The 14,092-nt window shown below is 34.3% G+C and overlaps 1 protein-coding gene across 36 annotated transcripts in view; it reads right to left on the minus strand.

Annotated features, from left to right (window-relative positions):
- Positions 1–14,092, minus strand: part of KCNMA1 (potassium calcium-activated channel subfamily M alpha 1) — a 417,239-nt gene that overhangs the window by 171,697 nt on the left and 231,450 nt on the right. For all 36 annotated transcript variants that reach the window (XM_009897628.2, XM_054163264.1, XM_009897623.2 and 33 more), the window contains 2 exons: positions 10,497–10,590; positions 8,213–8,324 (listed from right to left, as the gene is read on the minus strand). In XM_009897628.2, the coding sequence (XP_009895930.2) occupies positions 8,213–8,324; positions 10,497–10,590 (206 nt within the window). The remainder of the gene's footprint in view (positions 1–8,212; positions 8,325–10,496; positions 10,591–14,092) is intronic.

Below are 14,092 nucleotides of genomic sequence, written 5' to 3' on the forward strand. Positions count from 1 at the left end.
GAAAATTCTAATTCTACGGCTTCATATATATCAAACCACAGAAGAAAGACTGACAGATATAGAGCAAAATGTTTCAGAACTAATACAAGCCTATATAAACTCTGCAAGCACAATGTACTGCTTTTTCCAAAAATAATTAAAACCTAAAATGCTTGAATTAAAAAAGTGCACTCCAAAGAACAGTAGCTGCTTATTTAACACTACTCTATACTACAAAGTTCCCTGAAGAGAAGATACTAGGAGAAGCATCAGAAATATCCAAAAGCATGCACTGAAGAACAAATAAATACTGCTCTCTGAGGATCATTATCAGCAAAGACTTTCTGGCCATCCATCTGGTACACCACTGCAGTGCAAGCAGATATGGAGGAGTCAGTAACTTTCACAGCACTTCTGTGATGCAGAGAAATGTCCTCTGGATTTACTCTGCTGTATTTCTAGTTTTACTTTATTATTTATAATTTGAGATGGTATGACACTGAACACTGCTGAAGATGGTAACAAGGTCATCAGAATAAGCCATTATAACATGAGCATGACCATTGTAAATACCGAAGTACTAGAGAACCTTAGGCCCTAAAAAATTGTTGTGAAACAAGTGGCAAAAAGTGGTAAACTATGAAAGATACTGTCTTCAGGATTTAAGTCAATATTGTATGAAACTCTGTCAGATAGTATAAAAATCCTGCAATCCAAAACATGGAGGTGGGGAAAGAAAAAAAACCAAAAAAGGAAAGCCTTAAATACTTTAGCTGGAAGAACACATCTCTCAATATCCCACATTTTCCTTCTTTACATGTCACCTGACGTGTAAAGGTTGAAAAGTGAATCAAGGAAAAGATTACAAACTATTACTCATCCAGGCTCAGTTCTGAAATGTCACAATAAGCAGGAAGGTTAGTATTTTGCTCATATTGATACCTAAAGCATTGAAGCACAAGAAATAATCTTGCCTGATCCCAACAGAATTTTTTTGCTTATAGGTGAAGATGAAGCAGTGCACCTAAAATTAAATGATGACGTTTCCCCTTTTGAGTTCAAATCCTCTCAACTTTTCTTAGATTCTTACATATAAAGTTGAGTGAGGGAATTGCCAAAGAAAATTGAAAGGATACAAATTATATGGTTTGTTTTCATTGAGTACATAAATTCAGAGCTCTCCTATATCCACACAGAACAGCCACTTTATGAGCTTTCTGAAGTTTCATATAGAACTCTTAACTTCTAATCTTTATAGTAAGATCGCATCTGTATCCATCAGTTTATATCAATTTCAGTCTCAACAGGATGTGCTTATGGCCAGTTTAGTCTTGCAAAGATGTCAGGAGGAAAATGGCTAGATAGTTTATTTTTAATTTACTTAAACTGCATAATGCATCTCTCCTTAATTTCACACAAATGAAGCCTCATGCATCACAGAGCACATTAGACCACTGGTGTTGAATTAATGAGAGCTACATGGACATCTCACTACATTTACTCCAATTCTTAAAATATAAATGAAACAACAAGCACTGAAATGGTAAAGTTGAGAAGATCACACTCTCCGGTAATACTACCCCAATTCAATGGACTGAAAAAAACCACACAACAGTTACCAGGAAATCAATGGAAGATATCAAGGGGAAAACTACTGGATAATTTATAATGAATAGATAAATGCTTACAAGGTACTGTACAAAGTAACATACTATCATAGAGCCAAGACATTTAATTTTATTTTCAACTGATCTTTCAGCTGGCTTGCAAAGATACGAAACAGTTAAATAAAAAAAGTTAACCTTGTTGCTTATATTACCATTCAGGAAATTGAACAGGGAAATTACATGCTATAGGTAGCCCAGGAAAATGCAGAAAGCATCTGACTAATGACAATGCAATGATCCTTGCAAATACTGCTCATGCAAAGGAATATATACGCCAGAAAACAGCGTAAGAGAATTATGGGTTCCCTGGGAAGTTTGAAGGACAAGGTTTTCTTCTTCTAGAACATTGCTGCACACCCTGTTAAGTTCAGGAAGCTTTCCTTTGAGCAAAAGGGGACTAAAGACCATTGAAACAGAGAACACAAGAGCAGTCATGAACTAATTAAATTGATAGGAAAAAGTGGTGGGGGGTGGGGAGGGAAGTGTTGTTTTTTTTTCCACAAGAAATCTAGATTTTGAGAACACATTTCTATTAGACAGGAAGGGATATAGAAGGAGGAAAATTACAGAATGTTTTACCAAAACATACAAAATGTGTGGCCACTAAAAGGAATTGCAATGATTTATTTCTCAGCATAAATACCAGATATTTGATATTACCATCCTATAACTATCCTGGAGGAAGCATGACGGAATGAAATATAAGTGAAAAAATTAAAATCAGTATTATGGACTACTTAGAATTTAGCAATCTATCTATACCAAAATGGCATTCTGTGATTCTGAAAGACAAAATTTGGCAGACTAGTGTCATCATGGCTTTTGGGGTTGATGTTAAAAAAAACAGGAAATAAGAGTATTAACCGATGATCACAACAGATAATTTGGGTCTATCATTTTGGTTTACACTATGGAAATGTCTATTTGAATAATTTTTGCTGAAGAATATTAATAGAGCTTTAGGAGTTCTAAATACTATAACTGTGAAATAGTGTGTTTCATTGAAAGGAGGGATGTCTATGTGACTTTATCTTGGCAGGAAGGGAAAATTTCATTATGGAATTCATATTTATGCTATTTACTATCAGCAAGATGGGAATTTCAGTAATAATGGAGAAAAGTTGAAAGTGTCTTATATATGTTTAATTTTATAACTGAGGAAAATCCAATTATGTAATGACAACTTTCCTAACATGACTGAGAAAGCTAATAAACACACCTATTTCAGCTGGACACTTTGAAGTCATCATGTCTGGGTAACTTGCATCCAATAGTTTTAAAAACAATTTCTATGGACTACTTTATGTTGGATTTCTGTGAGCCTGGCATATCTGGTTTATAGAAGTTCCAGAAATGTTTAAGAAAGTTAATGTCATTTCCCTATGTTTAAAAAAAACCAACACATGGACCTATTAATCCTATTACACAAAATAAAGAATTCTGCTACAAAAAAGCTAAGTGGTCAAGATAAAGAACTGTATTTATGAGTACATTTTAGAAAAGCATCCAATACCATTAGCCTTTCCATTAAATGTCATGTTTGAGCAATAAAGCTATAAATACTAATGTAATTTACTCAGCATTGCCATAGCACTAATTAAATGGACCAAGAACCATTAAGTCTTGAAACGAATGTGGGAGTCTTGTCAGGGATGTGTTCTTGACCTTAGATTATTTAATACTTCTACTAATGTTCTGGAGGGAAATCAAAGTCCACACTAATAAAGTAAATCAATAATACTAGAGGACCTAAGGCTTGATAATAAAGAGAACAAGCTAGTGTAAAGTGGGATAGCAACAAACTATATACATTTGTTTATAAGTAACACGAAACTTAAGACTGACTTCTCATCAATGGAGGAGAGAGAAGCAGCAACATATTATCATACTTGTGTGCCACAATATTTATAAGAATTCTTCCTGAATGTTATGACAAATGCATATTTGTCACAAGGTTACGTTTTGCTATCAATATTTTGACAATTTAAATGCCTGTTGTGGGTATCACTAACTGGTACCCTGTCAAAATGTGCCTGCTTTGTGAAAACTGAACTGATTAAAGTATCTAGAAGAAAGCAAAAAAATTGCTGTCTTCAATACACGATAAATGTGATATAGTCCATTCAGTGACATATTAATGAGTCACCAAGCAGACTGAGTATTCAGAACTATTTTCACTAAATTCCTGCTGATATGTTTGAAGGCATACAAAGAAATGCTACTGTAGAGAAAAGTAGTGCATACGCACATATACATAAAACACAATTCTAGGAAATTTTACAGCATTTAGCTTCCATTATATATAAATAACTTATAAATTCTAGTAAATTACACAAAATGTTTTAAAGCTCCATAAAATACACTGGCTTTGTAAGAAATACAGAATTTGGATGCATATTCAAAGTTTTTGCCAATAGATGGCAGAAATACACAACACTTGACCAACAAAACATTTGCTAATGATAGCAAATCTAAGGTGCTAAGTGTGGGACAGTTTTGAGACCTCTGGATGCATTTATAAAGTTTTGGAGCTCAAAATTCCTCCCTCACACTGGCATCCCTATAATTTAATTATCAGAGTACTTCTTTGCATAAGTAGAACTAAGGTAGTGCAGTGCTCCAAGTTCCATTAAAACATGTATGTTTTCTAACAGGAATTTCATTCTGCAGATTCTTAGAAGATAGGATACCAGTTTTAAGTAGTAAGTAGAGTGTTTGTAAGTCATTGCACAATATAACTCTAAGATGTTCATTTGTTGCAGGGCTCGCCAACTTGGCACACTGCAAGCTACCCAAAGAAATGAAGACCTGAATCTGAAACTTAGCTATGATACTCAAATCATGATGACTTTTTGTTAAAAAAAAAAAAGTATTTTTACCACAGTGTTGTTTCTCCCATTGCAATTTTTTTGTTTTCACCCAACAACTTTTTTAGCCTACCTTCACTCAGAATATAAAGACAGTATCCAGACTCAGCACCATTTGCTTGAAATCAGCTCTCAAAATTACCTGTAAAATCTCAAGAGCCAGAAACTCCACCCTTTCTGTTATCATTCTTCCCTTCACTCCACAGAATCTTGCACTTGAAGTGGAGAATTATACTTCTATCACTATCAGAAAGTTTCCTGCACTGTGTTGTGCAAAAAAATATCTACCATATTATAAAGCTTTAGTTTATGCGTCAATATCTACATAAATGTTACTGTTTGAAGAAGTGTGTTGGAAAAACATCAGAAAATACATTGATATTCATATCTGCACAGTGTTATGTCAGAGTACACAACTTTGAATACCAAATATCAAAGTAATGTATATATTGAAGTACAGGTTACTTTTTTCTTCTTACTCTCCACCTATTATTTCAATACCATATAGATCATTCCATGTGCCAACTGTGTTCTGCTCACTTCCTTCCTTTTCCTATAGTAGCCTATGCTAGCAAAGATGATACCCCAGAAATTCTAATGGATTTACCAAATCTAAAAATTTCATATTTTGAAGGTTTAAAGTTATGTTGTGCCTACCACTGTATTTTAGACAGTGATCATCCTACCAATCCTAGAAACCTTTTGACGTTAAAGCAACATCTAATCTTTCTTGCACGTTGAATTTTGTTTGCATAGTGGAATCTAGATAAAGGACTAGATTTGAATCCAAATACTGATTAAAAATTTTTTATTCAGAATCGGCATTTTGAGATAATAAAATATATCTTATGAACAACTAAAAGGAAAAAAAAAGTAGCAGGGAAGGTGGAAGGCTTCACATGCTAAGAGTTACATATAACTGAATGGTGGCATCTTTGAACTAGTGTAAGAAAAGGAAAAAATCCAATGGCTTTCCACGATAGTACATGAAAAGATTATACATTCAGACCACACGTCCTCTGCTATACTTTACATCTTTCAATGAGCATTTAATGCTCATCCAAAGGCAAAGTTTATTTTTTATTTAGGATGGTTTGATTTTTTAAAAATACTTTTTAAACTGTGTGCTCATAGTTCATTATCAGTTAGCTAAAACAGGACAGTTCTTGTGAAATCAGGAATCCAGAGAGCCACATTCTAGTGACTTTCATTCTGTCTAGTACTCAGATGAACTCATCACAGATGACTGATACCAATCAATACTGAAATAAACTGGAAAGACCCTGATGCTTAATATATACCAGACAATCCCATGTATTTATTAGGCATATAAAGGAATTCTGCTTAATAAGTAAAAAATTTTTAAAACATGCAAAGGATTATTGGGATACACTGAACCCTGACCTGTTAAATGATTTTCATTTGCCTGAGATCAACCACTCTCTATTTACTCACCTCTCTAAAAGGCTAACCTTGGTGCAAACCCTCTTTCCAGAGACACATGATACAGAAACGAGAACTTACAAACTCTGAAGGATATCTCTTTCAATTATAAAAATTATATAATAGGGAAAATAGGCATCTAACCTGAAATTGTAACTAATATCATTCAAACATCCACCCTTCCCTTCCACTCACACAACCAGTCCTGCTACTGTATTATCCACAACTATGTCCAAAGTATTTGAGCTCCAGAGGCAGAGTAAATTTTGCCATTTCTTTAAATGGTGTCAAGGAATAGAAAAACGTCATTAATACACTTCAGATCTCAACACTTACACAGCATCTCCAAATAATAACTTCCTGATCTAGATTACACCTATGTCAGGAACTCCAACAAATCTTGAACTAGTTAATTATTTTACTAAGCATGATTTTCCCTAAAGAGAAAACCCCTTTAGAATAAACCTAGTGGAAGCAGGTGCAAAGCTCAAACATTGTAAATACAATCCTAAAATGATTACATTAAAAATTAAAGAAGAAATTAAAAATCTGTGCCTCAGCAGGGGATAAATCTCTCAGAAGGATTCCATGAGAAAATAGGTAAATTGATTTTATAAACAAGAAATCCTTTCAATTCTATGAATAAGTACAATGTTTAACTCTGCTGGCAAAATGACATAAATCTTGTAAAAACTATCCGGCAGAAACTGCTAAATGGGTAAATTCATTATTTCTGTTGGCACTGTTAATTAGATTGCTGTGTCACCATGAGTCAGTCAATTATGCAGTCACTTTGATAAAGGGTTATTTGTCTTGCATAATTATCTCTTTGCCTCATTTACCAAATTTTGCGGGTTTCCTGTTTTTTCATTTCATATTACTCTTCTATAGATTATGTGATTATAGTTTCTGATCTCAGATTGTTTTTTACCTCCAACAATTTTAATACCAAAGTTAAATCACATTCAAGTACAAAAATCCATCTCTTTAAAATAATTCAAAGAATCTGGGATTGAATTACAGCTAGTGAAATCAGCAATTTTCTTTTCAGCATGAGTTTGTTTTATATTTACATACGTTCATTTTAGTTTATTTCCTATCATAATATGGAACTGTATGAGATTTTCTCCTTCAGAAAGCATTACATAGTTTTATGTATTCAGCAGAAGTAAGTGATGAAGACAATCACATGAGGATCCACACTGAACTATTCTTACTGTTTTATCACTTTCTTCTTTGGCCTATCAATAATCACAGATTTATACAGAACTCTAATGTGTGTGCATTATACATTTAGTAATCTTTTTTTTCAACAGTAATTCATCAACAATTTTTGCATCTTTACACTTCTGTATCAAGTTGAAAATACAGCAGTATAAAAAATAGCTGCTTTATTTTCCTTTCCATGTGAAACATTTCAAATGAACACTTTCTTTAGTTCTCAGGAGTAAGTGCCTGTATTTCTGGAGAAATGGATTGGCAAACGGTGATGTTTCAGATGTTGTCTAAAGACAGCATTTACGAAGTATGCCATTTGTAGGTTTTACCTTCATTTTACTTAACTAGAGAGAATATGCAATTTCTGCAAGAAACAATATGCTGCATTATGGGTACTCTTGAGTTAATTTGTCTGCATTGCTTCATTTTTTATTCTCTATTACATATAGCTTATTTTTTTCTAATGTACTTCTACACTGTATAGGTACATCATCTTTGCACTAGCACATGAAACAGGTTGGTAGCCGTCTTACGTATTTGCTACTCACAAGTTTCTAACTACATGATAGCTAAGCTCAGTAGGTATCTAAACAAGTTTTCCAAATATATTGTTTAAGTGCTTTTAAAATTTACCTACATTGGCTCAAAATGTGAAAAAAAATTATTGGTACAGCAATTTATGGCAATCCAGTGCAGTACATTAATGGCCTGAATGACTCTTTCAGGTTGTAAGCTGAGACAACTACATAAAATTCACAGTTCTAGCAAAAACAGACTCATGTTACACACTAATTTCAAATTGGAGCTCATCATCATTTAGAGTAGGAGATTGTATTAATGAATCAAGAACAAAATGGACTTCAGTGCTGCTTCTGGCATAAACCCACCTGTCTCCTGACATGGCAAATTCATTGCAAAGCAAACCTTGGAAACATTCTGTCATACATGATGTCACAAGATGAAGAAATTCTCCATCCAAATGTTCAAAGTTTAAGTATTTTTATAACAGAACTTAAAAGAAAATATTGTTTTACTCACCAAGCCAACTTCTGTTTAAATATACTGACACAAACACTGGAGGAACCGTGAAGAAATCTACTACTGAATTAACTTCTAGCCAAAACCATAGCTTGTCATTAGCTGCTATGAACTGAAAAAGAAAAAAACAACAGATGATGGGATGAAAGAATCAGATTATGCTGATGGTGGTTTCAAATCTGTACAATATTTTCCATTCTAAAATATTAAACTCCAAAGTTAGTAAAGAAGTGACTGATGCTTTAGGTCAGTTCAGACAAAACAACATGTGTCACCACAAAGCCTTCCTTGTGCACTGCTTGGTAACAGATCATTTGTATGACAAGTTCTAGTATCTGTACTAGAACACATTTTCTCTGCATTTTAACAACATATCTATACTTTTGTAATATTATTGATATATCACCTTTGCTGTAGCACACCAAATATGTTGGTAGCAGTCTTATCGTATATTTCCTGTTCTCAAGTTACTAAATACATGATAATCTACAAAGAGTCTCATTATCATCCTGCCCAGAGGCAATCACCAGATGACTTCCACAAGGCATAATTCAAGTCTAAGGTCATTTCTCTTTCCTGACCACAAAATCACTGTAAGGAATACTGGAAAACTTAAGATGACAAGGACATCATTGTTTGAATTTGCCTATTCATCTCTGTGCGTAAATGAGACCAAACTACTATTCACATTCAGGTAATAATTAAAACACATGGTTTTATACACATATGAAATATAAACACACAAATAAAAGAATTATTGCATCTCAAATATTTAACAGAAAATTTTACTCATGTTAATCTTAAAACATAAACTAAGAAAATTCAAAACACTGCCTGTCTTTTAACTACTGACTATATGCTTTGTCTCTTTTTCAAAGAAAATATTGATGTTCTCTATCCACTTAATCTACTTGGCTTTAGAATTACTTTAAAAAGTTAACAGAAAATGTTTATGGTGCATACAAACTTTGCTGGAATCCCAGATACAGTATTAGAATGGGGACCCTACTGATACCAAGAATGATGAAATCATACATAAGAAGAAGACAGACAATATGAGCAGCATTTGCCTTGGAAGAGTCAAACCCCAAAATACACTGACATTTTGTTGGTCATTTTGTATTTACTGAATAGCAATGCTCCAGCATGAAAACTATAGAAAAATATCCAGTTTCAGCAGAAGCTTTCTATTCACTTGTGTTGAATTTAAAAGGAGTCAAAATATTTGGAAGTTAAAGCTCTTTAAGATGTCAGACCAGTATTTTCATAATCTGCAATTTACCTTTCCATAGTGCACAACCTTTAGGCTTTCAAACAGGTTAAGGGGTGTTATCCAACAATTGAAACAAAGATTTTTTTTGTTTGAAACTAAAAGTGAAAAAGGTGCTCTAGCAGTTCATCTCACATACTAGAACTGCTAAAGTGAGTTCAGTCTCCAGGATCTGCACTCTACAGTACTCTCTGGACAAAGAAAGATCAGGAGGCCATACTTGCATCAAATTTAAAGATCAATATGTCAGGCTTTCTGCTCACATGAGGTTTTTCTTGTGGTTCTACTGTGTTTGAGGCATTTTTCCCTGATTTTCCAACTAACAATAAGAAAAGACAGTTTTCAAAATGTATTTTTTAAAAAACAAGAAAGCCCAACAAGCAACAAAAAAACCCAAAACACCTCAAGAGTTTGAACTGAGAGCATTACCAGCCCAAACTGTTTCATGTAACTGTTTCAGATATCCAGACTTTTAGATCCTGACACAGCATTACTGGATTTTCAGACAGAGATAAGTATATTCTAAGGATATACATTTCAGTATGCTAATTAGTATTTACCTCTGCAAAAGAAATAAATGCTTCTTCAAAGTATTCCTCAGTAGTTTGGGAAACTGAATGTACATAAAAGTGTATACAGCAGCTCTACTAGCTTTTATCTCAACCTTCAACTGCCCAAGACATATCTGGCTGCAGAGGAAGGGATCCAGTATTCACTAGTCTGGCTGAGGTAGTTATCACTCTGCTGAGAACACCGAAACTAGATTTAGCGTCACTGACCAGCACTTTCCACCACACAAGAACATTCTGGAACAGACAGCTTATAAACCATTGGTCTCCTTGGTGATCCTAGATACTTAGTAGTATTGCCTAAATGTTCTCATCAAATGCTTTGCTCATGGAATTTAGAAATTACTTTAATTTTGTCCAGACATTGTAAAGTCAGCCCATATTCAAAGACTCTCTCTAGCTATATTCCTTCTCTGTCTCATGCTATCAAAGACGCACTACTTACACGCAGGCCGAAGTAGAGTAGGAAGAACACATTGAAAGCCATGTCGATCTGTAATGTGAAATCTTTGTAGAAATTCTGGCAAGATTCTATTGGGCTATTTGAAAGAAAAAGAAATCAGAGTAAATTATCAGTATATGAGCTTCTACTGTACTGAAATTTTTACGCATTTCATTAAAGACCTTGATTCAGAAATCATAGCTCTGTTTTCCAGTTGTTTACAAGCAAGCATTTAAAATTAATTCATTCAGTTAGTCATTCATACAGTCTTTATATTCACCTGTTCAGGTAATATGTGAGAATTAACATGCAGGTACCTTTAAGAAGGGACAAGCAGGAGAATACCTGAGGATTCCTTAGCCCCATATTAACCCTTAAAGAACTGACTTCTTTCTATAGGAGACATACCTATGATACTTTAGCAGCAAGCCTAACAAGCACAAAGTCACAGTGAAACATTACACGTTCTTAGTTGATGTAATTACATGAAATCTTAAAAGAAAAGTAGTTGCTTAGGAATATATTACCCATTAGCAACCTAGGGTACTTAGTCTTGTAGAATCCCTCATTTATAAGAAGTTGGTTTGGGCTTGTTTGTTTGTTGTTTTTTTTTCCCCTTTTCTCACTTCTTTTTTGTGTATAGCTATTTAATGTACTTTATGTGCAGCACTATGAACCAAGTATAAAAGCAGCATAGACTGCTGGTAAAATTAAATAACAAAATAAATTGAGGAATTTGAAGCAGTACTCTAAGGGTTAATTTCTGCATGCAGGTTAATTTAAATACCTTTGTGTGTGTCAGGCAGCCATTGCAAATTCTAGCTTATTATATTGTGCTTTATTTAACAGTGAGACAAGTCCAAGGCACACACTATACAAACTGGTACTTAATACTTTTATCTAAGGAAGAAGATAATTTCCAAAAGTATGATTAGTGATTTATTTGTGAGGTATCTAAAATAGGTTGGTGAAGCCACAGAACAATATTGAAGTCACAGACCAAACTGAAAGTTGTCCCAATATATGCTGATGTATATACTATATATACATAATGTCCCACCATATATACATATATATACACACACATATATTGCAAATGATCGTGTATTCATCACAACTATAGTAAGTGGAAAACTAGAACATAGAAAATCTGATCATTTGGCACCCAAAAAATGTTCTTTTAGGAAAGAAGAAATTCTTTGGCTTCCCAAGTCAAATAAATCACTGAATGTGAACATAATACCAGTTAGTATAGCAGTAGCTCTCCAAATATAATGCTAGACTGCTCAACAAGCAAGAGTCTATGCGTCATGAATGTAAGTTACCTAATTGAAGGCATAAAGGAAATTACCTGGGCTACCAGGTCATTACTCATGCAGCCAAATTTTCCATTCCTTGTATACATTACAGGTCAAACAAGTTAAGTACAGCATGCCCTTTCCTCTCTTTAGATGCATGAATGTATACAGCAAAATTCTCCTTGATGTACAAAAGCTGTATTTTATGAAGCGTCAGTGCTACAGATTACATTAAAATAACTTTTAAAGCTATCTGCAAAGTCATTGAAGTTATCAAACATTTCTGTTATAGTTCAAATAAAATTGATTAAGAGAAGCAGGCAAAAGGGAAGAGAAGCCAAATGATAACATACAGGACAGAAGACAACACCTCATACTTTACAAATAACATGGATGTAATTTGAGAACCCAACAGGATAATTTTTCATATGCCATTATTGAGAACAAAGATTTTTGTCAAAATAAGGTAGGCTACACACTGAGGCACTATGCATCGCAGGAAACACAGGAGAAGCAGAATGAACAACCCTGCACCAGCCCAGAGGCTTGAACACTTAATTCCACATAAAGTTCCTGTAAAAGCTGCAGAAATCTATTGAAGCTAATGGCATTCCACAGATTTATAACCAGGGTAGAGAGAGCTTCATTACCTTCCTTTCCACAGTTATTTTAGTACTTGTCATGACAGGTAAGGTCAGCTAATGTTGCAGCAAACGACTGCACTTTTGTACCATTGTCTTTTACAAAAACCTACAAGATCTGAAATTAGCTAAACCATAACAAAACTTCATCTTGTTTGCAAACCACTTAGCACAGTAGACCATAATCCTTCATGTCAGAGATGATCTCTCAGGTTTTGTTACTCAGTTCAAAGGCAAACAAAAGGTCCTTTAGTTTTGGTCTGGTTCTGTGGAGGTTTTTTTATGATACTTTTGTCAGAAAGGCATGTCACTACAGCTAAAGAAAGTATTATTTATACTCACAGGATGCATTACACAAGATTTAAAATTTTCCAATTTAAATTTTGGTGACATTCTTCAGTTTGGAATTTTTTTTTAATCAGTAGCACACATATGAGCTAAGAGAAAAATATGGCCACTAGTGTTTATCATTGCACCATTCAGTCTGCTGCAGAAAGGAAGCCAGTTTGAACCTCCTCTTTACACCGAGTTTCCCAAAACCAGAAGTGTTCTAGTTCTTAAGAGCTTCAGACAGTGTGCTGAGGTCTCCATGACTAATAATGTATTATCTGGTTTAAAGTAAAATCAACTTGTCTTATGGAATTTCAGCCCTTTAGATCAGCAAAGTTTTCCCTTTTGAAGGAAGTAACAGACTGTTAGAAATGCTTTTATTACTCTTCCATGTAAGCAGCCTTTGTTGTAAGTGTCGTTTCATGCATTTCTATTGCTAGACCCCAGAATAAAATACACTAAAATCAATGGACTACACATTATAATAGCAATGATCAGAAAGATTTAACACAACTGGATATAAATTACAGAATCACAGAATTTTAGGGGTTGGAAGGGACCTCAAGAGATCCAGTCCAATCACCCTGACAAAAGCTGAATCACCTAGGGAAGTCTGCACAGGAATGCATCCAGATAACTCTAAATGCAGTATTTATGTGTGCCATATATGCACATATGATGCTTTGAAAGAGCCTCATTAATTTGCTACACAAAACTTGGGGGGCGGGGAACAAAGGGGGAAAAAAACAACACACAGAACTTACTGTAGCCATGACAACTTCTGTTTTGAAAACAAAACCTCATAGCACTAATTTTATTTAACCTAACATAAGGGCATCTTGCTGATACTCTATCAAGGTGTATAGTTCCCCTTTGCTTTGCCATCTTTTCATGTAAATAAAGTAAATGCTACAATCATGCCTGGGTCACACAAGCAAGACTTGAGACTGACAATTTTGTTCAGGTCAACATTTACATCAAGTCATCATTTGCTGAAATTGTGTGCTCTGTCCTTCAATTCAATATAAAAATTGCATCTAGAGTGGACAGTGTACCTAGTTCGCCTAACCAGACAGACAGAGCCTTATTTGATTCTTGACACACAGACTACACTGCTGCTTTTCCTCCTTTCCCTCCTGCTTTTTAAACGCTGCTCTCATTTCAGATTCACATTACATCCATTTACTTTTTCTGTTCATTATTACAGTATTTTTATAGTAATACGAGTAGTTATAAAGCCCAGTTACACAGGTATCACAGACAAACTAGTCTTGTGAGGAAGCGTGATTACGAGAGACGTAATAAAATTACTCCAGTTAAACTTTGCACA

Source organism: Dryobates pubescens, chromosome 8, assembly GCF_014839835.1.
Source record: "Dryobates pubescens isolate bDryPub1 chromosome 8, bDryPub1.pri, whole genome shotgun sequence".
Lineage (NCBI taxonomy): Eukaryota > Metazoa > Chordata > Aves > Piciformes > Picidae > Dryobates > Dryobates pubescens.